This window comes from Heptranchias perlo, chromosome 25 (genome assembly GCF_035084215.1).
Source record: "Heptranchias perlo isolate sHepPer1 chromosome 25, sHepPer1.hap1, whole genome shotgun sequence".
In the NCBI taxonomy this organism is placed as follows: domain Eukaryota; kingdom Metazoa; phylum Chordata; class Chondrichthyes; order Hexanchiformes; family Hexanchidae; genus Heptranchias; species Heptranchias perlo.
Genome location: NC_090349.1, coordinates 35,940,689 through 35,966,290, shown reverse-complemented (window position 1 = coordinate 35,966,290; position 25,602 = coordinate 35,940,689). Strand labels below are relative to the sequence as shown.

At 43.6% G+C, this 25,602-nt stretch overlaps 1 protein-coding gene across 3 annotated transcripts in view; it reads left to right on the top strand.

Moving 5' to 3' along the window:
* coro1cb (coronin, actin binding protein, 1Cb) overlaps positions 1 to 25,602 on the top strand; it is a 156,166-nt gene that overhangs the window by 64,836 nt on the left and 65,728 nt on the right. For all 3 annotated transcript variants that reach the window (XM_068006008.1, XM_068006012.1, XM_068006011.1), the window contains exon 2: positions 10,810 to 11,012. In XM_068006008.1, coding sequence (XP_067862109.1) covers positions 10,810 to 11,012 — 203 coding nt within the window. The remainder of the gene's footprint in view (positions 1 to 10,809; positions 11,013 to 25,602) is intronic.

Here is a 25,602-nt window from a genome sequence, read left to right as displayed (position 1 = left end):
TGCCTTTAACCAGCAATTCTAAAGCGCAAAATGCAGCATCCGGGAGCGGTGACAGATGCTACAAATGTCAAGCTTTGTAAAAACAGGCCGAGCTCTAATTGTACCGCAGTTGTGCCAGAAACTCTCAATGATGCATATGATGTACCATTTTGAAGGTGGGAGAATTTGGTGCCTGCACTCTCAGATTTGTTCACAAATGCTGAGTGGTGTGAAGGAAAAAAAGGAGCTGGCTGCCTTAGAATGAGCTAAAATGTGTACAAACTGGCGCCTAATGTGCCAGCTTTGAAAGTTGTCCATTATCTTGAGTAGTGTCAGCTGTGATTCAGTTGGTGGCACTCTTAGCTAGCTGGTTGTGGGTTCAAGTCCCACTCCACAGACTTAAGCAAAAAATCTAAGCCGACATTGAAGGAATGCTGCACTGTTAAAGGTGCCATCTTTCGGATGAGATGTTTAACCCAGGACCCATCTGGCCCCTCAGGTGAACATAAAAGATCCCATGGTACTTTTTGAAGAAGAGCGGGGGGGTTCTTCCCTTAACCTGGCCAATATTTATCTCTCGACCAACATCACTAAAAACAGATGATCTGGTCATTATCACGTTGCTGTTTTTGGATCTTGCTGTGTGCAAATAGGCTGCAGCTTTTCCTACATTAGAACAGTGACTACACTTCAAAAGTACTTAATAGGCTGTAAAGTTCTTTTGGACATCCTGAGGGCATGAAAGGCGCTATATAAATACAAGTCTTTTTTAGTCACACCAGTGAGAGATAGGGAGCGAGCGGTGAAGGAGGAAAGATGGATGATTATCCGAGGAGTAGGGAAAGGTAGAAAGGAAAGAATAGAGCAGCAGTAGCTAGAGCAACTTATCCTTAAACTAAGGGTGTGGTAGCATTGTGGTTATGTTACTGGACTAGTAATCCAGAGGCCTGGACTAATAATCTGGAATCATGAGTTCAAATCCCACTATGGCAGCTGGGGAACTTAAATTCAGTTAATTAAATAAAATCTGGACTAAAAAGCTAGTATCAGTAATCGTGACCGTGAATCTACTGGATTGTCTTAAAAACCCATCTGGTTCACTAATGTCCTTTTTAGGGAAGGAAACCTGCCGTCCTTACCTGGTCTGGCCTATACGTGACTCCAGACCCACAGCAATGTGGTTGATTCTTAACTGCCTTCTGAAATGGCCGAGCAAGCCACTCCGTTTTAAAATCCCGCTACAGGAAGTCATAAGGTAAAACCAGATGAACCACCCGGCATCGGACCACTAGGCAGGAGATGTGACAAAGGCAAACCAAGCCCAGCTGACCCTGCAAAGTCCTTCTTACTAACATCTGGGGACTTGTGCCAAAATTGGGAGAGCTTTCCTACAGACTAGTCAAGCAACAGCCTGACATAGCCATACTCTCAAAATCATACCTTTCAGCCAACGTCCCAGACGACTCCTCCACCATTCCTGGGAATGCCCTGTCCCACTGGCAGGACAGACCCACCAGAGGTGGTGGCACAGTGGCATGCAGAGAGGAGGGAGTGGCCCTGGGAGCCCTCAACATTGACTCTGGACCCCATGAAATCTCATGACATCAGGTCAAACATGGGCAAGGAAACGTCCTGCTGATTATCACCAACTGCCCTCCCTCAGCTTATGGATCAGTCCTCCTCCATGTTGAGCACCACTTGAAGGAAGCACTGAGGGCAGTAAGGGTACCGAATGTACTCTGGATGGGGGACTTCAATGTCCATCACCAAGAGTGGCTCGGTAGGACCACTACTGACCAAGCTGGCTGAATCCTGAAGCACATAGTTGCCAGACTGGGCCTACAGCAGGTGGTGAGAACACCAACACAAGGGAAATACCTACTTGACCTTATCCTCACCAATCTACCTGTCGCAGATGCATCTGTCTATGACATTATTGGTAGGAGTGACCACCACACAGTCCTTGTGGAGACGAAGTCCCGTCTTCACACTGAAGACATCGTCCAACGTGTTGTGTGGCACTACCATCGTGCTAAATGGGATAGATTCAGAACAGATCTAGCACCTCAAAATTGGACATCCATGAGGTGCTGTGGGCCCTCAGCAGCAGCAGAATTGTATTCCAGCACAATCTGTAACCTCATGGCCTGGCATATTCCTCACTCTACCATTACCAACAAGCCAGGGGATCAACCCTGGTTCATTGAGGAGTGTAGAAGAGCATGCCAGGAGCAGCAGCAGGTGTACCTTTAAAAAAAAAAATGAGGCGCCAACCTGGTGAAGCTACAACATAGGACTACATGCATGCTAAACAGTTTGAAGCAGCATGCTATAGACAGAGCTAAGCGATCCCACATCCAACAGATCAGATCAAAGCTCTGCAGTCATGAGTGGTGGTGGACAATTAAACAACTAATGGGAGGAGCAGGCTCTGTGAATATCCCCATCCTCAATGATGGCGGAGCCCAGCGTGTGAGTGCAAACGACAAGGCTGAAGCGTTTGCAACTATCTTCAGCCAGAAGTGCTGAGTGGATGATCCATCTCTGCCTACTCCCGATATCCCCACCATCACAGAAGCCAGCCTTCAGCCAATTCGAGTCACTCCACATGATATCAAGAAACGACTGAGTGCACTGCATACAGCAAAGGCAATGGGCCCTGACAGCATCTCGGCTGTAGTGCTGAAGACTTGTGCTCCAGAACTAGCTATGCCTGTAGCCAAGCTGTTTCAATACAGCTATAACACTGGCATCTACCAGACAATGTGGAAAATTGCCCAGGTATGTCTTGTCCTGAAAAAGCAGGACAAATCCAATCTGGCCAGTTACCGCCCCATCAGTCTATTCTCAATCATCAGCAAAGTGATGGAAGGTGTCAACAGTGCTATCAAGCAGCACTTACTCACCAATGCTCAGTTTGGGTTCCACCACGACCACTTGGCTCCAGACCTCATTACATCCTTGGTCCAAACATAGAAACATGGACAAAAGAGCTGAATTCCAGAAGTGAGGTGAGAGTGACTGCCCTTGACATCAAGGCAGCATTTAACTAAGTGTGGCATCAAGGAGCCCTAGTAAAATTGAAGTCATTGGGAATCGGGGAAAACTCTCCAGTGGCTGGAGTCATACCTAGCACAAAGGAAGGATGGTAGTGGTTGTTGGAGGCCAATCATCTCAGTCCCAGGACATTGCTGCAGGAGTTCCTCAGGGCAGTGTCCCAGGCCCAACTGTCTTCAGCTGCTTCATCAATGACCTTCCCACCATCATAAGGTCAGAAATGTGGATGTTCGCTGGTGATTGCAGAGTGTTCAGTTCCATTCACAACCTCTCAGGTAATGAAGCAGTCCATGCCTGCATGAAGCAAGACAGCATCCAGGCTTGGGCTGATAAGTGGCAAGTAACTTTTGTGCCAGGCAATGACCATCTCCAACAAGAGTGTCTAATCACCCCTCCTTCACATTCAATGTCATTACTATCACCGAATACCCCACTGTCAACATCTTGGGGGTCACCATTGACCAGAAACTATACTGGACCAGCCACATAAATATTGTGGCCACAAGAGCAGGTCAGAGGCTGGGTCTTCTATGGCAAGTGACTCACCTCCCGACTCCCCAAAGCCTTTCCACCATCTATAAGGCATAAGTCAAAAGTGTGATGGAATACTCTCCACTTGCTTGGATGAGTGCAGACCCAACAACACTCAAGAAACTCGACAACATCCAGGACAAAGCCTACTTGATTGGCACTCCCTCCACCACCGGTGCACCGTGGCTGCAGTGTGTGCCATCTACAAGATACACTGCAGCAACTCGCCAAGGCTTCTTTGACAGCACCTCCCAAACCCGCGACCTCTACCACCTAGAAGGACAAGAGCAGCAGGCACATGCACGTTGACACACCATCCTGACTTGGAAATATATCGCTGTTCCTCCATTGTTGCTAGGTCAAAATTCTGGAACGCCCTACCTAACCGCACCATCAGAGAACCTTCACTACACGGACTGCAGCGGTTCAAGAAGGAGGCTCACCACCACCTTCTCTAAGGACAGTTAGGGATGGGCAGTAAATGCTGGCCTTGCGAGCGACGCCCACGTCCCATGAATGAATTTTTAAAAAAATTTGAAGCTCTAGATACCTGTAAGGAAAATTATGACACTGGGCAGGGACAACGAATCTCAATGGCACCAATAAACAAGATGGCTCGGTAAAGGGGTAGATGGGAGGAGAGTACAGCTAGAAAAGCAGTAGTGATGGGACATTCAATAGTTAGAGGACCTTCCTAAAGCAGTATATTGGTAAGCTTTCAAGGGCGGAGGTGTTGCTAGTTCTGGTTATAAGTAATGAAATAGATCAGTTAGATGAACTAAATGTGGGTGAGCATCTTTGGAGTAGTGACCACGATATGATGAGGTTTAAGATCCAACTCAATGAAAAAGTCAGTGCAAAAACTGGAACACCAGCTTGGATTAGGACATATTTTAGGAAGATGAGCAAGCTAACTGAGGTGAAATGGAAAGAGAAATTGGCACACAGGACTGTAAAGCAACATTGAGATGGTTTTTTTAAAAAAAAGGTTGCTAAAGTACAGAAGTATATTCCATTAAAGAAGGAAACTACTAGTAGTTTTAGGATGCCATGGATAAATAGAGGAAACCAATGAGAATTGAAGGGGGGCAATTATGACTCAAAGAATAATAATGGGGAAAAAAATAGAGAATGAGGAAATAAGAGGTCAAGAGCAGAATAGGAAAACTAAGGAGTATGAGGAAAACATTTCAAAAACATCAAAAGAAACAGTCAAGTAATTTGCATGTATTTCAGTAGAAATGAGAACTATTAAAAGCAAGGTGGGATCCCTGAGCGGAGAGGATTGTCAATTTGTAGATGATCAAAAAATGGAGGGGGTATTTAATAGAATCATAGAATTGTCACAGCACGGAAGGTGATCATTTGGCCCGTCGAGCCTGTGCTGGCTCTGTGTAAGAGCAATCCAGTTAGTCCTATTCCCCTGCTCTTTCCTCATAGCCCTGCAAATTTTTTCTCTTCAAATATTTATCCATTCCTTTTTCAAAGCCATGATTGAATCTGCATCCAACACCACTTCAGGCAGCGCATTCCAGATCATAACTACTCGCTACGTAAAAAAGTGTTTCCTCGCGTCACCTTTGGTTCTTTTGCCAATCACTTTAATTCTGTGTCCTCTGGTTCTCGATCCTATCGCCAATAGCAACAGTTTCTCTTTACTTTATCTAGACCCTTCATGATTTTAAACACTTCTATCAAATCTCCTCTCAACCTTCTCTGCTCTAAGGAGAACAACCCCAGCTTCTCCAGTCTATCCACATAACTGAAGTCCCTCATCTCTGGAACCATTCTAGTAAATCCTTTCTGCACCCTTCCTAAAGTGCGATGCCCAGAATTGGATTCGCTACTCTAGTTGTGGCAGAACCAGTGTTTATAAAGGTTCAACATAACTTCCTTGCTTTTGTACTCTATGCCTCTTTTATAAAGCCCAAGATTCCGGGGATGCTTTTTTAACCACTTTCTCAACCTGTCCTGCCACTTTCAAAGATTTTTTAAAAATTTTTTTATTCGTTCACGGGATGTGGGCGTCGCTGGCGAGGCCAGCATTTATTGCCCATCCCTAATTGCCCTCGAGAAGGTGGTGGTGAGCCGCCTTCTTGAACCGCTGCAGTCCGTGTGGTGACGGTTCTCCCACAGTGCTGTTAGGAAGGGAGTTCCAGGATTTTGACCCAGTGACGATGAAGGAACGGCGATATATTTGTGCATATATACCCCCAGGTCTCTATCTTCCTGCACCCCCTCTAGAATTGTACCATTTAATTTATATTGCCTCTCCTCGTTCTTCCTGCCAAAATGTATCAATTCCCACATCTCTATTAAACTTCATCTGCCATGTGTCCCCCATTCCACCAGCCTTTCTGTGTCCTCTTGTACTATCCTCCTCACTGTTCACTACACTTCCAAGTTTTGTGTCCTCTGCAAATTTTGAAATTGTGCCCTGTACAACCAAGTCCAAGTCATTAATATATATCAAAATAAGCAGTGGTCCTAGTACCAAACCCTGGGGAATACCACTGTACACCTCCTTCCAGTCCGAAAAACAACCATTCACCACTGCTCTCTGTTTCATGTCACTTAGCCAATTTGGTATCCATGCTGCCACTGCCCCTTTTATTCCATGGGCTTCAATTTTGCTGACAAGTCTATTATGTGGCACTTCATCAAAAGCCTTTTGAAAGTCCATATACTGATCGAAGTTTATAAGATATTAAGGGGAACGGATATGGTGGATAGAGAGAAACTATTTTCGCTGGTTGGGGATTCTAGGAGTAGGGGGCACAGTTTAAAAATTAGAGCCAGACCTTTCAGGAGCGAGATTAGAAAACATTTCTACACACAAAGGGTGGTGGAAGTTTGGAACTCTCTTCCTCAAATGGCAATTGATGCTAGCTCAATTGCTAAATTTAAATCTGAGATGGATAGCTTTTTGGCAATCAAAGGTATTAAGGGATATGGGCCAAAGGCGGGTGTATGGAGTTACATCACAGATCAACCATGATCTTATCAAATGGCGGAGCAGGCACGAGGGGCTGAATGGCCTACTCCTGTTCCTATAATCGCATTGTCCTCATCAACCCTCTCTGTTAGTTCATCAAAAAACTCAATCAAATTAGTTAAACACAATTTGTGTTTAACAAATCCATGCTGGCTTTCCTTTTATTAATTAAAACTCGTCCAAGTAACTAATAATTTTATCCCGGATTATCATTTCTAAAAGCTTCCCCACCACTGAGGCTAAACTGACTGGCCTGTAGTTGCCGGTTTTATCCTTGCACCCTTTTTTGAACAAGGGTGTAACATTCGCAATTCTCCAGTCCTCTAGCACCATCCCCATTTCTAAGGAGGATTGGAAGATTGTGGCCAGCACCTCTGCAATTTCCACCCCTCCTTCCCTCAGTAACCTAGGATGCATACCATCTGGACCGGATGACTTATCTACTTTAAGTATCGCCAGCCTTTCTAGTACCTCCCCTTTATCAATTTTCACCCTATCCAGTATCTCAGCTGTCGCCCTTTTTACCATGACTTTGGCAGCATCACCATCCTTGGTATAGACAGATGCAAAGTACTCATTAGTACCTCAGCCTGCCCTCTGCCTCCATGCAGAGATCTCCTTTTTGGTCCCTAATCGGCCCCACCCCTGCTCTTACTACCCGTTTACTATTTATATGCCTATAGAAGACTTTTGGATTCCCTTATGTTAGCCACCAGCCTATTCTCATACTCCCTCTTTGCTCCTCTTATTTCCCTTTTCACTTCTCTGTATATTTAGCCAGGTTCTCACTTGTATTATCAACCTGATATCTGTCATACGTTCCCTTTTTCTGCTTCATCCTACTCTCTATCGTCATCCAGAGAACGTTGGCTTTGGTTGCCCTACTTTTCCCCCTCGTGGAAGTGCACCTAGACTGTACCCGAACCATCTCCTCTTTAAAGGCCGCCCATTGTTCAATTACAGTTTTGCCTGCCAATCTTTGATTCCAGTTTACCCAGGCCAGATTTGTTCTCAATCCACTGCAATTGGCCCTCCTCCAATTAAGTATTTTTACTCTAGATTGCTCCTTGTCCTTTTCCATAACTAATCTAAACCTTATGATACTATGATCACTGTTCCCTAAATGTTCCCCCACTGATACTTGCTCCACTTGACCCACCTCATTCTCCAGACTCAGATCCAGCAATGCCCCCTTCTTCGTTGTGCCGGAAACATACTGATCAAGAAAGTTCTCCTGAACACACTTCAAAAATTCCTCCCCCTCTTTGCCCTTTACACTATTACTATCCCAATCTATATTAGGATAGTTGAACTCCTCCATTATCACCACTCTGGTTCTTGCACCGCTCTGTAATTTCCCTGCAATTTTGCTGCTCTATCCTTCCCACTAGTTGGTGGCCTATAGAATACACCCAGTGGTGTAATGGCACCTCTATTGTTTCTTAACTCTAACCAAATAGATTCTGATGTGGAGATGCCGGTGATGGACTGGGGTGGACAAATATAAGGAATCTTACAACACCAGGTTATAGTCCAACAGTTTTATTTGAAAATCACAAGCTTTCGGAGATTATCTCCTTCGTCAGGTGAGTGAGTGAGTCATTCACTCACTCACCTGACGAAGGAGATAATCTCCGAAAGCTTGTGATTTTCAAATAAAACTGTTGCTCTATAACCTGGTGTTGTAAGATTCCTTACAAATAGATTCTGTCCTTGACCCCTCAAGGACTTCCTCTCTCTCCAGAACTGCAATATTCTCCTTAACCAATACTGCCACCCCCACCCCTCCTTTCCTTCCCTATCTTTCCCGAACACCTTGTATCCAGAAATATTTAGTACCCAATCCTGCCCTTTTTTGAGCCAGGTCTCCGTTATCGCCACTGCATCATATTCCCCTGTGGCTATTTGCGCCTACAGCTCACCAACCTTATTTACCACACCTCGTGCGTTTACACACGTGCACTTTAAACCTATCTTAGACTGTCTCATATTATCTTTTGGTCTGATCCCACCTAATACTATACTATTTCTTATTCTAGTGTTATCTATCTCTCCCAATCCTTCGTGCACTTTGTTTCTCCTTTCTACTGTTACATCCTGGTGCCCAGCCCCCTGCCAAATTAGTTTAAACCTGCACCCCCTCCAGCCACAGTGCTAGTGAACCTCCCTGCGAGGACATTGATCCCAGCTCTCGAGGTGCAACCTGTCTGTCTTGAACAGGTCACTCCTGCCCCAGAACTGGTCCCAGTGCCCCAAGAATCTGAAGCCCTTCCTCCTGCACCATATCTCTAGCCACGCATTAACCTTCCTATTTCTGTGCTCACCTGCGCATGACACTGGAGTAATCCAGAAATTGCTACCTTTTGAGGTCCTGCTTTTTAACTTCCTCTCTAGCTCCTGAAACTCTACCCGCAGGACCTCATCCCTTTCCTTTCCTCTGTCGTTGGTACCCACATGGACCACAACTTCTGGCTGTTCCCCTTCCTCCCTCCGCAGAATGTTATTCACCCTGTCCGTGATGTCATTTATCCTGGCACCAGGGAAGCAACACACCATGCGGGACTCACGTCTTAGGTTACAGAAACGCTTATCTGTCCCCCTGATTATCGAATCCCCTATGACTACTGTATTTCTACACTTCATTGTCCCCCCCCACCCCGTGCAGTCCGTTGCCCCATGGTGCCATGCTCAGTACTGCACTCCTTCGAGGTGTTGTCAGCCTCACTGGTATTCAATGCTGAGTACTGGTTTGAGAGTGGCGCACACCCAGAAGATTCCTGCACTGCCTGCTTCTTCCTGCCCTTTCAGATGGCCACTTGCTATCCTGAACTCTCTGGCTGCAGGGTGACTGCTCCCTGGAACGTATGATCCAGGAAATCTTCAGCCTCCCTTATGCTCTGCAGTGACTCCAGCTGCGCCTCAAGCTCAGAAACCCTCACCTGGAGCTCAAGCGACTGGAGGCATTTCCTGCACGTGGTCCTCCAGGACACATGAAGCGTCCTGAAGTTCCCACATAGCGCAGGAATTGCAGGCAATGGGTCGAAGCTGCCCATCCATTATATTTAGAAACTTTTTTTTCTAATCTCCCTTTAGATACTCATGAATTTACTTACTGTTACTTGCCCCGATTAACCTACCCTTTTATTCCAGGTCTCTCTGAGCTCTTCCTCTCTGTTCACTGTCCTTCTCCCTCTCACCAAATTCTCAAGTTCCCATTCTGTTTGCATTCCACTCAGTTCGCTGTGTGCTTCAAAGTAATAAGTACTCTACATCGGTCTTTACTAGAGGGAAGGACATTGGAGCGGAGGTGTAACCTGGGGTTGTTGAGCACGTGATGAGGGGTGTTATGATGGATAAAAGGGAAATTTAGGTAAGTTAGTTAAGCTCAAGGAAGACAAAGCACCAGAACCTGACCGGATACAATCTGAGGGAGGAAATTGCAGAGACTCTAGAAATTATATTTCTGTGCTCCATTGAGTGTGGATGTGTCGCAGTGGTCTGAAGAATGGCCAATGTGGTACCCATTTTAAGAAGGGAGCCGGCTAATCCAGGTAACTATAGGTCAGTAGGCTTGACGTTTGTGGTAGGGAAAATTTTAGAGCCTTTTAATGAAATTACCACATATCTAGATAGAGAAAATGGTTAGATGTAGCCAACATGGATTTCATAAGAGACGATTGTGCTTGACAAACCTTTGAGAATTTTTGAGGTGGTGATAGGCGATAGGAAATGAAGTAGATGTACTGTACATGGACTTTAGGCAAGCATTTGACAAGGTTGGTTAGAGGGTAGCAAACAAGAGTAGGGCAGTTTTTCCGAGTTGGAAGTGGATTCAGTTTTGGGGTCACTTCTGCTCACTGTGTATATCAATGATTTGGATATAGATCTGGAATGAGTGGTGTCAAAATTTGTAGATACCAGAACAGCAGATATGCTTCATTCCTTAGGGGACTGGGGAATAAGATGCAACCCGACTCCACTTCGGAACGGCAGAATCTACACGTGCTGCTGGGTGTTATTTTGTAGTTGAAGTGAGCAGAGTGCAAACATTTCACATGGCCATTATGATTCTCTGGAATCCTAGTTTGGGCCAGGCAAAGGAAGAAGCCACAGTGTGCCTGCATGAAAAATTTCCTACGTCCATCATGATGCGACTAAAAACCCACTGACAATGCTGCCAGCTGTTTTAGATTCGACGTTGTTGTTGACTGCATGATATTAATACATTTTTTTCAAAATTCTTGCAGAGATGCAGCAACGGAGGGTTGTGCGACAGAGCAAGTTTCGGCACGTCTTCGGACAGGCTGTGAAAAATGACCAGTGCTACGATGACATCAGAGTTTCCAGGGTTACCTGGGATAGTTCATTCTGTGCTGTAAATCCCAAATTTGTGGCAGTAATTGTAGATGCAAGTGGTGGTGGAGCATTCATGGTACTTCCTTTGCAGAAGGTAGGTGTATTAGTAGTTCCTATTTTTTATATACTTGGCGCAATCCATTGAGTTGGTAATCTCTGTTTACTTGGGATAACTTGAACAGTAATGCTGGACCTCATTTCCACCTCCTTTTGGGTCATGAACTGGACATAATCAGTGAAAATTAAACATGTAGTTGGCCAATAGTATTTGCGGTACCAGATTTTCAAATTTGATGCGATTGTCAACTTTAATCTCTCGGAGAAGTAGTAGTGATAGGTGCCCACCTCACCATGCTGCAATGGTCGACAAAAACGTACGTTTATATAGCACCTTTCATGTAGAAATAAATGTCCCACGGTGCTTCAAAAAAGTATTACAGGGAAAAATAGATGCAAAGCCAAAAGAGGAGATATTGGGAGGAAGCTTGGTTAAGAACATGAGCGAGGAGAGAGAAGTGGAGAGGTTAGGCAGGAAATTCCAGAGTGTAGGGCCTGGTCGGCTGAAGACATGGTTACCGTTGTTGGGTCGAAGTGGGGGTGCACAAAAGGTCAGCGTCAGTGATTTTGAGGGGAGGGTTATAGGGCAGGAGGAAGGGGCAGGGGAGATGGGTTGGTTGTGGAGAGAAGAAACTGGGGGTTATCTTTGTTTTTCAGGATGTTTTTGGAATAGTGGGTGGTTTTGGCAGAGGAAAGTGACCCCAATAGCGCTTGATCTGGTCGATACTAAACCAGTTGTGTATCAGATACGCTCAAGTTTGCACCACTTGGACTTGAAGTGAAAATAGGAAGTTGGCCTTACTGTGCAGCACACCCGCTGGGTAGAATATGGGTGGTAAAAGCTACAAGGAAGTGAACGGGGGGAGTGACTGCAATGAAAGCGTAAAAATTATGCTGGAAACAAGGGCATCAAAGGTGACGGAGCGGTTTAGCACATTGAAGGTTGCAGAAGTGGTGAATTGATGGCCAAACGCTAGGCAGTTGGGAGTTCAAAGTGCAGTTTTAAGTGACTTGGTGAATGTTTTACAGCAGGAAGTGGGGTTAGAAGAGGGTATGAAAATGGGTGGTGAAAGATACAAGGAAGTGGTCGGAGATGGCCTTGTCAATGATTGAGAACATGGAGGTGTGGATAGGTGAGATGGGTGGAACAAGGTGAAGTGTTTGAAGGAGGAGAAGGTACTTTGGGAGTAGGGAGAGAGACCAAGGTGTGACTTGTTGTAAGGGCCACACCATCACTACGCTTTGTGTGGACAGGGCAGGCGGTGGAAAATATCGCTAGGTGGGGAGGCTTCAGTAAGGGGTCAGGTGTTGTCACCCTTGCAAGTTTCAGTCAAAACCAGGATGTCATTGCAGTCATCCACAGACCGGTCATGCATGACGAGGGTCTTGTTCACAAGTGAATGGACATTTTGGAGGGAAATTGGAGAAGGGTGATTTGTTGATCTGGCAGAGTTCAAAGGTGGATGGGATGAGCGGACGGAACAGAGGTTTGATGGGTTCAGCCTCCCAGGGGGTGCGCTGCCCAGGAAGATCCAGCGAGTAGGATGGGTCATTTGGTAACGAGGCAGCGATATATGCATTGACGGGCTCTTCTAAGAATGCCAAGAGAGGAATAGAGGGTCGTTGTGTGCTTATTCAAAGGCCATCCAAGCCTAGGATGGTGGCAAGAGAGTAGGAAGGCAGAGCTGTAAGTGATGGGTTGGGGTAAGAATTGGTTGGGGTAGGGGAGTATTTCTTTTGTCCTTTCTGGGAAGTGCTTAGATTCCTTGCTATCTTCGGGCCGGAATAGGCCAAAACAGGTTTGTGAGCATGTATCAAGTCACCTCCCCTCCGCTGCTGAAGGTTTTGGAATACAATGGATTGCCCTACCACAAGAGTCCAGTTGAGTGAGATTTCAAAACCAGTTGATGTAATTTGGTTGGAGAGGGAAACTACAAGCTCACATTGAACTTTGTCACCAGGGTTATGTAGTTGAACTGAAGATACCTTGCTGCAATAATCCTGAGTGTGTGTCAATTCATTTAGATTCTGCTAATTCCCAATAAATATATATGCTCACAGGGAAGACCCAACAGGCATTATGAGGGCTATGAATTTGAAATTTTTTTAAAAACCCAGCATGATGGTCCTCCTTATAAACTTGTTAGTTAGCTAGGAATCATTTTCTAATCAAGATAAGACTTTTTTAACTTGACAAATTTTTAGGTAAATTGAGCAGATTAAGAGTATTCCAGAGTACTATGGTTACAAATGACTGGATTTTAACAATACAGTAAATACTTTTTAAAAAAGAAAATTGAATTTTCTCCCTGATGCAATATGATTCAACTGATGGTAACAGTGGTTTGTACACATGTCCATTGACTCCCAGGGGCCAAGTACAGGCCACGTTTCAATCGGTTGACTGACTGTGCTATCTATAGCTGAAATGTACAGTTCTGTTGTATATTTTAAAGCAGAGAACAGGAAATTCTCCTCCGTTAGGATCCATGCTGCTCATTAATCAGTTCACCACTGTGCAGCAGTGGACTTTTTCTGTCCCCCTTGAGCTGCCCACCCCTTGTAATGCAAGTAGCTGTTGAGCCTTGAGTTCAACCTGGGGAGATGGAATCTCCCAACCAAGTGCCTAAAATTCTAGTGCTCCCACATTGGTAACCCTAGTGGATGCTAGATTTAAACATATTAGTCACTGTATGTTGCCTTGAGCAAATTGCAGCAGTTTCTAAAGCCATCTGTTAAAACTTGTATGAGTCTCTCTAGTCCAGCCCATAAGTGAATAGCGCACACTTGCCAAGGCAAAAACCAAGTCCTGTGTGTTGGTTAGATGGATGGTTGCTTGCTATACTGGAACACATCAGCTACTTCTACTTTTAATCAGTTTTTCTCTCTCCTGTATTGACTGTAGCTTGAGGTAGGATTTCAGGGACCTTTGGAGGAAATGTTTTTTTGTTTATATGTAAATATAGCAAAATGGTATTGATGGAGGGCAAGAAAAATTAACTACTGGCAGTGACAACCAGCAGCAAAAATGTACTACCTAGGAGAACAAATTAGATTCCAGTAATGAAAAGCATCTGAAAGACCTGAAAGAGGCAAAGGAAATGGAGCTCGACCTGCAGTAACCTTCTGACTGCGGCAGTGCGTTCTAATTGGATCGGACTGTTAGTCCTGTGCTGATGGATTAGTGGAGTACGGTATTGCAATTAAGAGTGTCCCAGGTGGATGATCCCTCCTTTATTGGGACATTTCTTAGCGGGAGCATTTGGATGGTTCCTTGATACAAAGATAAACTCTTGCTATGTATTGAGCATTAAATCATGTTTCTTTGAAAAATGCAAAAGAAAGCAGATGTTGACCACCCCCCTCCCCGCAGCCCCTCCCCCCACCACAGGTTCAAATATTCAAAGACTGCCTTTGAAGACAATGCCCCCCAGCAATGTTTTGCCCTAGATCTGGTAGTGTTTAGGTAGCCTTGATGTAAAGATGATGTACAGTGCCCAAATGCTAAAGTGGTTTCTGAGTGGTTCGAAGAGTCAGGCTGAATTATTCTGTAGCAGGGTGTGGAGCGGGAGAACTGTCGCACACTAGGGTTTTTAAATTTTAATTTAAAATTGGGAGTGAAAATCATTACTCTGTAAAATGGAGTATCAAATTGATGTCTTTGACAGTCATTAAGAGCCTTAACTTTTTTTTACATTGTCTCTTTATTCATTTATTTATTATTTCATTCTCTTGTGTAATCTTTTTTTAAATTTGTTCAGTGGTGGGAATTAAAGCTTATTTTTCTTCTTTCCGTGTTTCTATAGTCTCTCTCCCCATCAGGTTCTTTCTGCACTGTTTCTTTCTGTACACTGCTTCTGGATCAGTGCTTTTTAAAAAAAAAATACATCCCTTACATTGCTCTGCTTTTTCCATAGAACTATCCAAGTCTATTATACTGCATTGAATTTGTTCAATGCAGTATAATAGACTATTGGCATCTACCACTTTAGAGAGGAGTACAGGGTCTAGGCAGAGGGGTTCCAGTCTTGTTTCTTCTGCCTTGCTGCGACGGCTGCAGATTGAAAATGATGCATTTGACATTAGATACACTTTGTAAGTTGGTGCAGGGGGAGTTGCTCACCACTTACTAAGTATTCCCCTACTCCCTGCTGAACATTTTTGTTTATTAAAAATTGTTGTAACTTTTAACCCAAAAAAAAATTCCTAGAAAGCAAGGCCATTTAGGGTGCATTCACACTATAACTGTAGTGTTGGTGCCATGGTGTTTTTGCCTGAATCCAGAGTTGGGGGTCCTGGCCTGACCCTGATGCAAGTGTGAAGATGACCCCTGGAGGAGTCATTGACTCTGGAGTGGAGTGACAGTCTGAGACTGAACAACTATTTAAGCCTGAAGTTTAGCATCAGTGTAAAGCCAAAAATAGCTTTGCATCAACGTTAAACTCGTAGTTTGCTAAAACTCCACAGGGGGTGGGATCTCCTAATCTCTTGCTATAACCTTGGCAGGAGAAGGGTGGAACCCCTGGAGAAAGAGTAAATGGCTGAATATGGTCATTTACACTGTTGTCTCTGGGGTTTCTGCTAAAGTTAATGCAGACAACCATACGAGTAGATAGAATCATAGAAAGGTTACAGCACGGAAGGAGGCCATTCGACCCATCGAGTCCACGCCGGCTCTATGCAAGAGCAATCCAGCTAATCCCACTCCTCCGCTCTAGCCTCGTAGCCCTGCAAATTTTTTTCTTTCAAATACTTATCCAGTTCCCTTTTTGAAAGCCATGATTGAATCTGCCTCCACCACCCCCTCAGGCACTGCATTCCAGATCCTAACCACTCGCTGTGTTTATAAAAAAAAAAGGTTTTTCCTCATATCACCTTTTGGTTCTTTTGCCAATGGGAACAGTTTCTCTCTATCTACTGTCTGGACCCTTCATGATTTTGAATGCCTCTCTCAAATCTCCTCGCAACCGTCTCTGTTCCAAGGAGACCAACACCAGCTTCTCCAGTCTATCCACGTAACTGAAGTCCTTCATCCCTGGAATCATTCTAGTAAATTTCTTCTGCACCCTCTCTAAGGCCTCCACGTCTTTCCTAAAGTGTGGTGCCCAGAACTGGACACAGTACTCCAGTTGTGGTTGAACCAGTGCTTTATAAAGATTCATCATGACTTCCATATTTTTGTACTCTCTGCCTCTATTTATAAAGCCCAGGATCCCGAATGCTATTTTAACCACTTTCTCAACCTGCCCTGCCACCTTCAACGATTTGTGCACATAAACCCCAAGATCTCTCTGTTCCTGTACCCTTTTTAGAGTTGTGCCCTCTAGTTTATATTGCCTCTTCTCGGCCTCCCTACCGAAATGTATCACTTTGCATTTTTCTGAGTTAAACTCCATGTGCCACATGTCCGCCCGTGCCACCAGCCTGTCTATATCTTCTTGAAGTCTATCACTATCCTCCTCACTGTTTACTACCCTTCCAAGTTTTGTCATCTTTTAAATTTTGCAATTGTGCCCTGTGCACCCAAGTCCAAGTCATTAATATATATCAAGAAAAGCAGTGGTCCCAGCACTGACCCCTGGGGAACACCACTGTACACGTCCCTCCAGTCCGAAAAACAGCCCTTCACCACTACTGTTTCCTGTCCCTTAGCCAATTCTGTTTCCATGTTGCTATTGCCCCTTTATTCCATGGGCCGCAATCTTGATAAGCCTACTATGCGGCACTTTATCAGTGCCTTATGAAAGACCATATGCACCACATCAACTGCATTGCCCTCATCGACACTCTGTGACCTCATCAGAAACGCCTATCAGGTTAGTTAAACACTATTTAACTAACACAAGAATTTAACAAACCAGGTTGGGCAATAAATGAGGAAACAAACAGTGAAGAGGAATTCACTAATAGTAATATAAGCTGGCCTGTTTCTGTTTTTCAGTTTAAGGGTGGACAATGACTCACTTCTGGCTAATAGACTGGGGTATTCCAGGGCTGAGATAAGCAAAGCTTATTGAATAATTTGCATTTATTTAAGTTTTCTATTGTGTACATCGGCCACTTCCTGTAACCAATGGAAAAAAGGACAATTGATAAACGCATGGTGTTTTGAGAGATTGGAGCTAAATAAGATTTATTGTGGGAGCAGTAGCTGTGGAAGTAGTTAGGAATGCTGAAGGATTACAATATCACTGGATATGATCCAGGAACAAATGGTTTCAAGCCCGCAGAATAGCACACATTCTGTTCCTAAGACATGCAGTACATCCTGTCTCTGGCTCTTGCCCCACACACGATGATCTTTTGGGGTCGAGGGGGGGATATTTGCGGCTATTTGTAAACAACTGAATACAAAAAAATAATGAACACATAACCGGATCAATTTTTGTTCTTGAGTTGCATTGACTGCTTGGCGCGATGGTAGCATGCTGGCCTGAATCAAAAAGTTATGCATTCAAGCCCTAATCCAAGATATGAGCACTCGAGTGCTGTAATGACAGACTGCTGCTTTGTTTGCTATCTGGAAGTCCATTGCTTGTATTGATCACTCTATGTGAAGAACTTTGTCATTAATCTGCCTTTTAGCAGCCTGAACCTATGTCCTCTTGTCCTACTCATGCAATTTACTTAAGTCATTTTCTGGATTTACTTTTCCTGTACTGTTAATTGTCTTGTATACTTCTTGAAGTTTCTTCAATCTTTCCTTATAATTGAGAACCTAGACACTATGGATAAGCCTTGTGGTTATTCTCTGCACTGCCATCAATGTTTGAATGTCTCCCTTGTGTCTCGATGTCCAGCACTGGATATTATACTCAAATGTGGTCGTACCAGAGCACTATACTGTTGGTACCATCTGAAAATTTCACTTTGTTTTGAGTTTCTGCATCCAAGTCATTAGTCTAATTTGGAATCAGTAGTGGTCCCAACACCGATGCCTGGGATAGCCTCCTTAGTACCTTCAACCAACCCCCACATACTCCATCTAATAAGTACCTGTTGTTTTCTACTCTTGAACCAATTTCTTTTCCAAGATTTTTATTGTTCCCGTTGGCAATGAGGAAGTGAATGATATGGGGCCCTTTCGTCATACACAATGAACTTCAAATAAAATGCCACCTTGTTCTCCTTAACTCCCCAACTCTCTTTCCGCCCCCCCCACCCAACAATCCACTAGTTTTTTAAAACATGATGGCACTGACCTGTGGAAGGGAATGGTTCCATATGTACAGGCTGCCCCACTACCTCTCCCATGTTAGACAGTAAGAATCGGTGGCCAGTTTGGCCCTTGATAGCATTACAGTTAAATCCAATCTGTCCTCAACTGACATCCATACACATTTAGCAGCAGAATTCACTGGGTTACAGTCAGGAATTAGATGTTCCAGCTGAATTTCCTTCCCTCCCTGGCCTAGAGGCCCTGAGGCCAAATGCGGCAACCTTACAATGGCTCCTGCTGCGATCAGTTAACCCAATGTAGACTGGAACCTTCCTGGTTTATAAAGCTAAGTTCTACAGTGGGTACTGTGCCAACCAACTGAACTATTGGGGGAAGGATCCCCATGCCATTTTATCTTCTAACCAGAAAAACATTACTGGCAAGATTTCATTGCTAGTTTTAATTTTTCCTATGCCATCTCATTCCGAGTTGTGGAGGACGAATCAAACAGCGGCTTCAGTTAAGTGTATCAGCGTATCAAAGCAGCTTAATGAACAGATTGTCTGTTGGCCTCATGCTATTTGAGCATTGGATAGAGAAACAGTGGTCCAGTGGAGAGGTCGGATAAAGGCTGTTGCCTATATTTCCTCACAAGGGAAGTCCCTGATCTCTGGAGTGCCATGAAGCTGAGGTGCCCGGCAGAATTTGGAGTATATTACCACAAAGGGAAAATCAGAGGGTGAATTTTGCTTATGCACCTCCTAATGTGTACAAAAGTAACATTGGTAGAAACTTGGAGAAAGTCACTTGGCAGCCCCCAAAAAGGTAATAGCATTGAGCACAGATCTCTTTGAAAAGTGCTGGAAAGGTTTTTTTTTTCCCTGGGGAGAATTTTTTCTATGAAATTATGCAATTTAAGCCTCAGTAGTTAGACCTTCAGAACTGACAGAATCCAGTTAGCTTGAATCCTACAGACAGAACCACTTCGTTTCTGGAGCCTTCAGCCTGCACGTCAACCTGCTTTATTAGAATCAGCCTTAAAAATGGAGAGTCAGAGAACTTGGGACTGGGACTATTGTGATGCACGGCTGATTCCTAGCAGCTCACATAGCAGGGACCAAGTACCGTCCCAACCAGGTGCCCAGTGACCCTCGTTCCAGGGAATAGCTCTTTCGAGGAGTAATTTCACCCAAGGTCTGTTGTTTGTGAACTGAAATGTTATGCCCTCAGTTTATGTATTTGCAGTGTGTATTGTACCATGGCCGAAAAAAAAACTTTTTTTGCAGTTTTAAAAAAAAAACTGGAGAGTTGTTCAGTGCTAATTTAAATGAACAGTTATCCCTTTGAAATGTTGGATGGGTTGATGCTGACCTCACAATGCCATGGAAGAATGTGAGCTCACTCCATTGAGCTCCTGATCTTTTCCTGTATTGGTGGCTTATAAATAAGTTTATCCTGTTGGAGGGTAATATACTAGCGCCCAAAACAATGACACTTTCATGGGGTTGTACAACAGAGATTTTTTCTTTGCAATTTCCTGCCTTGTGGAGGTAACTTCACCTCGAGGGAAAATTACATTGTAAGCAAAATTGTGCCATTGTTGTGCATTCCTTAATAGCTGATTATAGCAGCATTGGCAAAGATTGGTAGCAGTTTGCTTCACTTCTTAGTTTAGAACAAGTGCCCTGTTAGGGCCATGCGACCTGTACAATTGCACAGGCCCCCGAGCGTATCCAGTCCCCGTGACCAACCGTTGGCAGCATTGGTCAGTCCAGGCAGACTGAGCTCTTGGTCTAATATACTCCATTTCAGCTCGGTTGGTCTGTTATGGATGTTCCCCATTATCCGCAAAGTCAGTGGTGGCGTTAGGGCCGTGCAACCCTTGCAGTTTCACAGCCCAGGGACCTGAGCGGATGCAGCCCCCCTTCCTGACCGAACCGCACGGGACCCCCGCCCCAAGGCACACGCCGTCCCTGCTTTAGGAGGAGCGGGATGAGCTGCTATAAAAGTCTGAAAGAATCGATTTTTGTGTTCATAATGCTTCCTCAAACTGGTACGAACGAAAAGTAGTTCTGACATGGCAGTGTTAGTTTGTAGAATTCCCTGAATTGTTATTGGTGATTGTGAAATTCAAAGGATGGTTATTGCAAAGAAGGTGGTGATAACCAAGCTAGTGGGGATGCCTTTGATGTGAATGCGTTGGAACACTGATAATTGTAGGTTAGACTTGTATTGTCGATTAAAAGTCTTGGTTACTCATTTCTGAGGAGTATTCCATGAGCTTCGTTGTTTACTAAATTGGCTGACCAGAAAATTTACCTGTCACACGTACAGAATCTTTTGATCAACAATTAGTCAAGCTGAATACTCTGTGGCGAGTGTTCAAACTGCTAATACGACTCTGCAGGATATTAACTACTGTAATTGTGTTGTTGTATTGTAAAAGGGTGTTTCAACTCAGTGATATTGTATTTTTACTTAACAAAATTGAGAGTCTGCATGGTTGCCATATATTAAAACTGGTTAAGATGTTTGAAAAATGCGGATAGGGGTGATTATCCCAAACCACCATTCCATTGTTGACCAAGATGTTAGGCTATATAACAGCAAACGGAGAGGTATCCTCAAAACACAACGATCTCTCTGGTCATCAGTTCAGTTGTAACACTGATGTATGCAGTGTGGGGTCAGCTCCATAAGAAGGTGGCTTTTGGAGTTTTATGAGAAGGAGCTGGAAGAATAGTGTCTGTCAGTCATCCTAGTTCCTTGTCTTGCAAACTACCACTGTGCTAAGTAGTATTTTGTCTCTCTTCTGTTTCAATTATAAAATCTGATCAGTTGTGCTGGTGCAAAGTGGTCTTGAGTTGAAATTTTCCATCTTCCACAATTATGGGAATTGTAATGAGTGTTTAGCATGCTCTTCAGTGAGCAGTTTATTCTTTTGCATGAAAAAAAAAGTCCTGGGAAAGGCCCAATCCATAACTACCTGGCCATGGTAGGCTGTGGTATACTTTGGGAAGTTCAGATGTTGGATGAAAACTTAAAATGAATATAACTTGTCTTTGGGAGCATTTTTTTCCTCATAGAAGCATAGAATCCTAGAAATTTACGGCACAGAAGGAGGCCTTTCGGCCCACTGTATCTGTGCCAGCCGAAAAAGAGCTATCCCTAATCCCACTTTCCAGCTCTTCATCCGTGGCCTTGTAGGTTATTGCACTTCAAGTGTATATCCAAGTTGTTTTAAAATGCAATGAGGGTGTCTACCTCTACCACCCTTTTGGGCAGAGAGTTCCAGACAACCCACCACCCTCCAGGATGAAAAAAATTCTCAACTCCCCTCTAATCTTTCTACCAATTACTTTAAATCTATGCCCCCTGGTTATTGACCTCTCTGCTAAGGGAAATAGGTCCTTCCTATCCACTCTATCTAGGCCCCTCATAACTTTATTCATCTAAATTAAATCTTCCCTCAGCCTTCTCTGTTCCAAAGAAAACAGCCCCAGTCTAATAAAAGGATTTGCAAAACAGAGGTTTCTGATTAGTCTACATATTTGTTTCAACTTTTTTTTCATGCTTTCTCAGTCCTAGACAAGAGGTGCAAATAGTGGGCTTCCCCACAGCTTTTGAGACACATCACCTGCCAATGGGGAATTGGCACAACTCGTTCAGTAATAACCAAACCTCCTGTGACAAGAGAATCTGGGTAGGATTAATAGCCATTCTCATTAACTTGAGTGAAAAATAAGGGTTCATCTTCAAATGCCTGTGAGTGGTTCTCTTTAGGTTCATTTATTGGCACAGTTGTTCGCATAAATGTTTGTTTGTCTAGAATTATTTTCATCACCACAGACGGTAGCTTTTATTGTGCAGCCTTGTCGCTGTGATTTCAGTGAAATGTGCTCATGCTATGTCCACCTGAGTGATGAAAAACACTCAGCAGTACAATTATAAATTTTGCCTTTCCAAGTTTGAGTTGTGTTTGGAGAGAGCATTTTGAGCTGTATATACCCTAGGGTGAAGTAGTGGTGGTTACTGGTCTCTTGCCGGTACTGGCTGCAATTTGAGGTGGCGAAAGGATCATGTATTGAAGCATATTGGCTAAAGTGCAACATGTCTACTGTACAACAAGTTTGGTGACAACCTTTTTGCGAATACACCAATATTTTTTTTATCTCTTCAGCCCCCGGCCTGTCGATGTGACAAGTTTGTCTTCCTGTAGATTGGGATTAGTTCCTTTGTAAGCCTGCTAATTTTTAGCCATAATTATCGCTTATATTAGATGGTTCCTTCAGCCACTTTGCAATCTTTTTAGTGCACTTTGGAGTTTTGTTTAGAGGTGGTTTTCCCTCCTAGGAAACTAATCTCCCTATATAGTTGTAGAATCCAGCAGCCTTCAGGTCCTGGCATTGTCCAAGTTGTGTTTTTAAAATTCCCCTTTCTGGAAGGGTGGGGAAGCTTCTGAAGCCATAACAATACCATATGCAGCCATCTGCTGCTTTCTTGGCAGGCTGCTTACTCATCCACCGCTCAAACAAATAGAAATGACTGACGCTATCTTGCATTGCGGACACATCAGGAAGTTAGACATTCTATGAATTTTCATTCCTCTCCCTCTCCCTGCTTTTAAGATTTGTCCATTGGGAAGTAGATATCTAATTTGGAAGGATGGCAGTCAAACAGATGTTTTCACAGCGCACTGCATTGCATGTGATTCAAAATATCTTAAATATAAGATGATTTCCGAGGACTGCGTACTCACATTTGACTAACTAGAAATTCACTTGCATCTTCCTGGTGTTTCATGGCAAGAGTACTGTCTGTTAAGGTGTTATCAGTTTTATGGGATTGAGGATGAAGAAGTAGAGTTAAGAAGCATTTTGTGAAGGTCGTGCCCCTTTAAAGGAAATTTGAGTGAAAGAAACAAATGTCAATAATTCACGTTGACTTGCTACAGTATCCAAAGTGTTGACATCAGTTATGATGCATTCAAAAGATAAAGTATTAACGAATAAATGTAGTCACTGTTGCTTTATCAGTTGGCGAGCTGCAGCTTGTACTGATATCAAGTATGAAGGCAGGTAAAGAAGCCATTTTTTGTGTTTTAAAAAAAAAATCTGGAGTCTGAAGGCCAGAGATGTTGGAGAAACATCAGTAATAACTTTAGAATTTTGGAGGATTTTTTTCAAAAATCTGATCAGCGTGGGTTAATGCTGCCATTTATTTTTAATGGGATGAAAATTGCCCTTTGACCAATTCCTTTAAAGGAATGCAATTCGTATGCTCAGCAAGCTTTGTGTCTACAAGTACATGATGTAGGTTATGCAGATAGATACACTATTGTGCCATTTGTAAGTCATTGTATCACATGACTTGTAGCTCTTGAGTTGTTTTCCCTATTATTTTCCCTCGTACACTTTTCCCAATTTTTACCCCTTTTCTTCCCTCCTCTCCTGAAGATGATGACTTACACTACAATATGGTTCTGAGTGTTTGAGCAATCCTTCAGTACCCATCCAAACCGCATAGATCGGCTTTTTGACCACCAGGTGTATCATGGGCCTGAGCTTCTATTCTGTGTGGATCAGCACCAGGTGATGCCTTTGTCCACTGTGTTCCCATGATGGGAAAGATATAAACCTTGTTGCAGTCAGCTGGTTATTGTACGTGCAGTCCTGTGTTTGGCTATAATGCAGACTGTGGCTGTAAAAAATCAGTTTTAATTCTGAATATTTCGCTTGGTTTTTGACATTTCAGTTGTAGCAGATGTGTTTTTTTTTCCCTGCAATACCGCAATTTCAGACCTTTTTATAGCAGCATAGAAAGCTTGTGGCCTCTCTAATCAATATTGCTTAAATGTCAATTTGTGCCAAATGAATTTTCCATACTGTGCTCTTGTATACTTTGTGTACTCTGTGGAGCAATCCTATTTCTCCTCAGAGAAGAGGAACCACTTTAGTACTGTGACAAAAGTAGAAAACTGTTCGATTCCCCAGTGCCCGTTTTGAACACTCACAGGTCAGATATGATACAGGTTAGAAGAAAAAAATGATCTTGGCCTCAAGCTCAGTAGAACTCCTCAACTTGTGATCTGTTTTGATCTTCCACACTGGTTCACCGTGGCCTCTGAGATTGTTGAATAAGTAAAGAATTGGTCAGTTTTGAGTTGTGTACTTTGTGAAGTGAGGGTGATACAGCCTCAAATCCACTTTGGGACTCTTCCATTTGTCAGAAGAGTACTTATAGTCCGGGCTGGATTTGAACTTGGGTCCTAGAGGGGAAAGCGTTGTACTGCATTGTGCAATCCTTGCATTAGCTCTTTTCTAGATGGTGTTTACAATAATTGTACTGGGCAGCAGGAATGCAGACTTCCTGGCTAAATTTAATTTGGCTTGGATTACTGTCATTGTAAGTGAATGTTTTAGATATTTAGCAAATAAGTACAGAGCTTTCCATCGGCTGTTGCATGTATAAACCAGCAGCATTGTGTTTTTCCAGACCCGTTGTACATTGTGATTGTGCATCAATTCTTTGTGTAGTATTTACCCTGCAGTCACTTCGAATGCTGCTCTGTCGTGGGATCCTGACGCGACCCTCTCTGTGGTAGGATGGGGTCCTTTTGGTTCTTGCGCACAAATTTTTGTTTCAGCATTTAACAAGGAAGACTAAGTTTGGGTGATTATTTGATGAAAAAAGATTTGAAATATTACTTGGCCCAATATAATGGGAGTTGTTGCTGACTTGGTTCCTGTAGTGTGATCTTGCTCTGAACCACTTATCCTAACTCCATTATTTGAACATTTTGTCTAGTCAATGAAAAGTTAGGGAGTTAAATGTCTTTATTCAGCACAAATGATGAACTCAGCCTCCTTGTCGCACATTTTTATGGGTTTAATATTGTGATTGTTTATACTAGAGTGCAACCGGTGGATGGAAAAGTATGTATCCCCCTCCCATTGTTTGCACTGCCCTGCTTTAAAAGCGCTCCCAGTAGGAACATAGGAACAGGAGTAGGCCATTCAGCCCCTTGAGCCTGTTCCGCCATTCTATCAGATCACGGCTGATCTGTATCATAACACCATTTACCTGCCTTGGTTCCATTTCCCTTAATACCCTTGCCTAACAAAAATCTCAGTCTAAGCTTTGAAATTTTCAGTTGACCCACCCTCAACAGCTTTTTGGGGCGAGTTCCAGATTTGCACGAAGGTACAGGGAACTGTAATATATACAATCATTGTCATGGGCTTATTTAGTACATTGATGCCATTGATCTATAGGACAACTTACCTTTGGGGCCAATATGCTTCAAGGCTGTGCAGTATACTGCTCATGTGGTCTTAAATTTGTCACCTCAATTTGCTGTAACCCATCCCCCTTTACCAGTAGTACTTCACACTCGTGTTACTCAGTTCCAAATGTTTCTCAAGTTTGGGGAGACAAAATCTTTAATTGTGATTTATTGATCACAAAT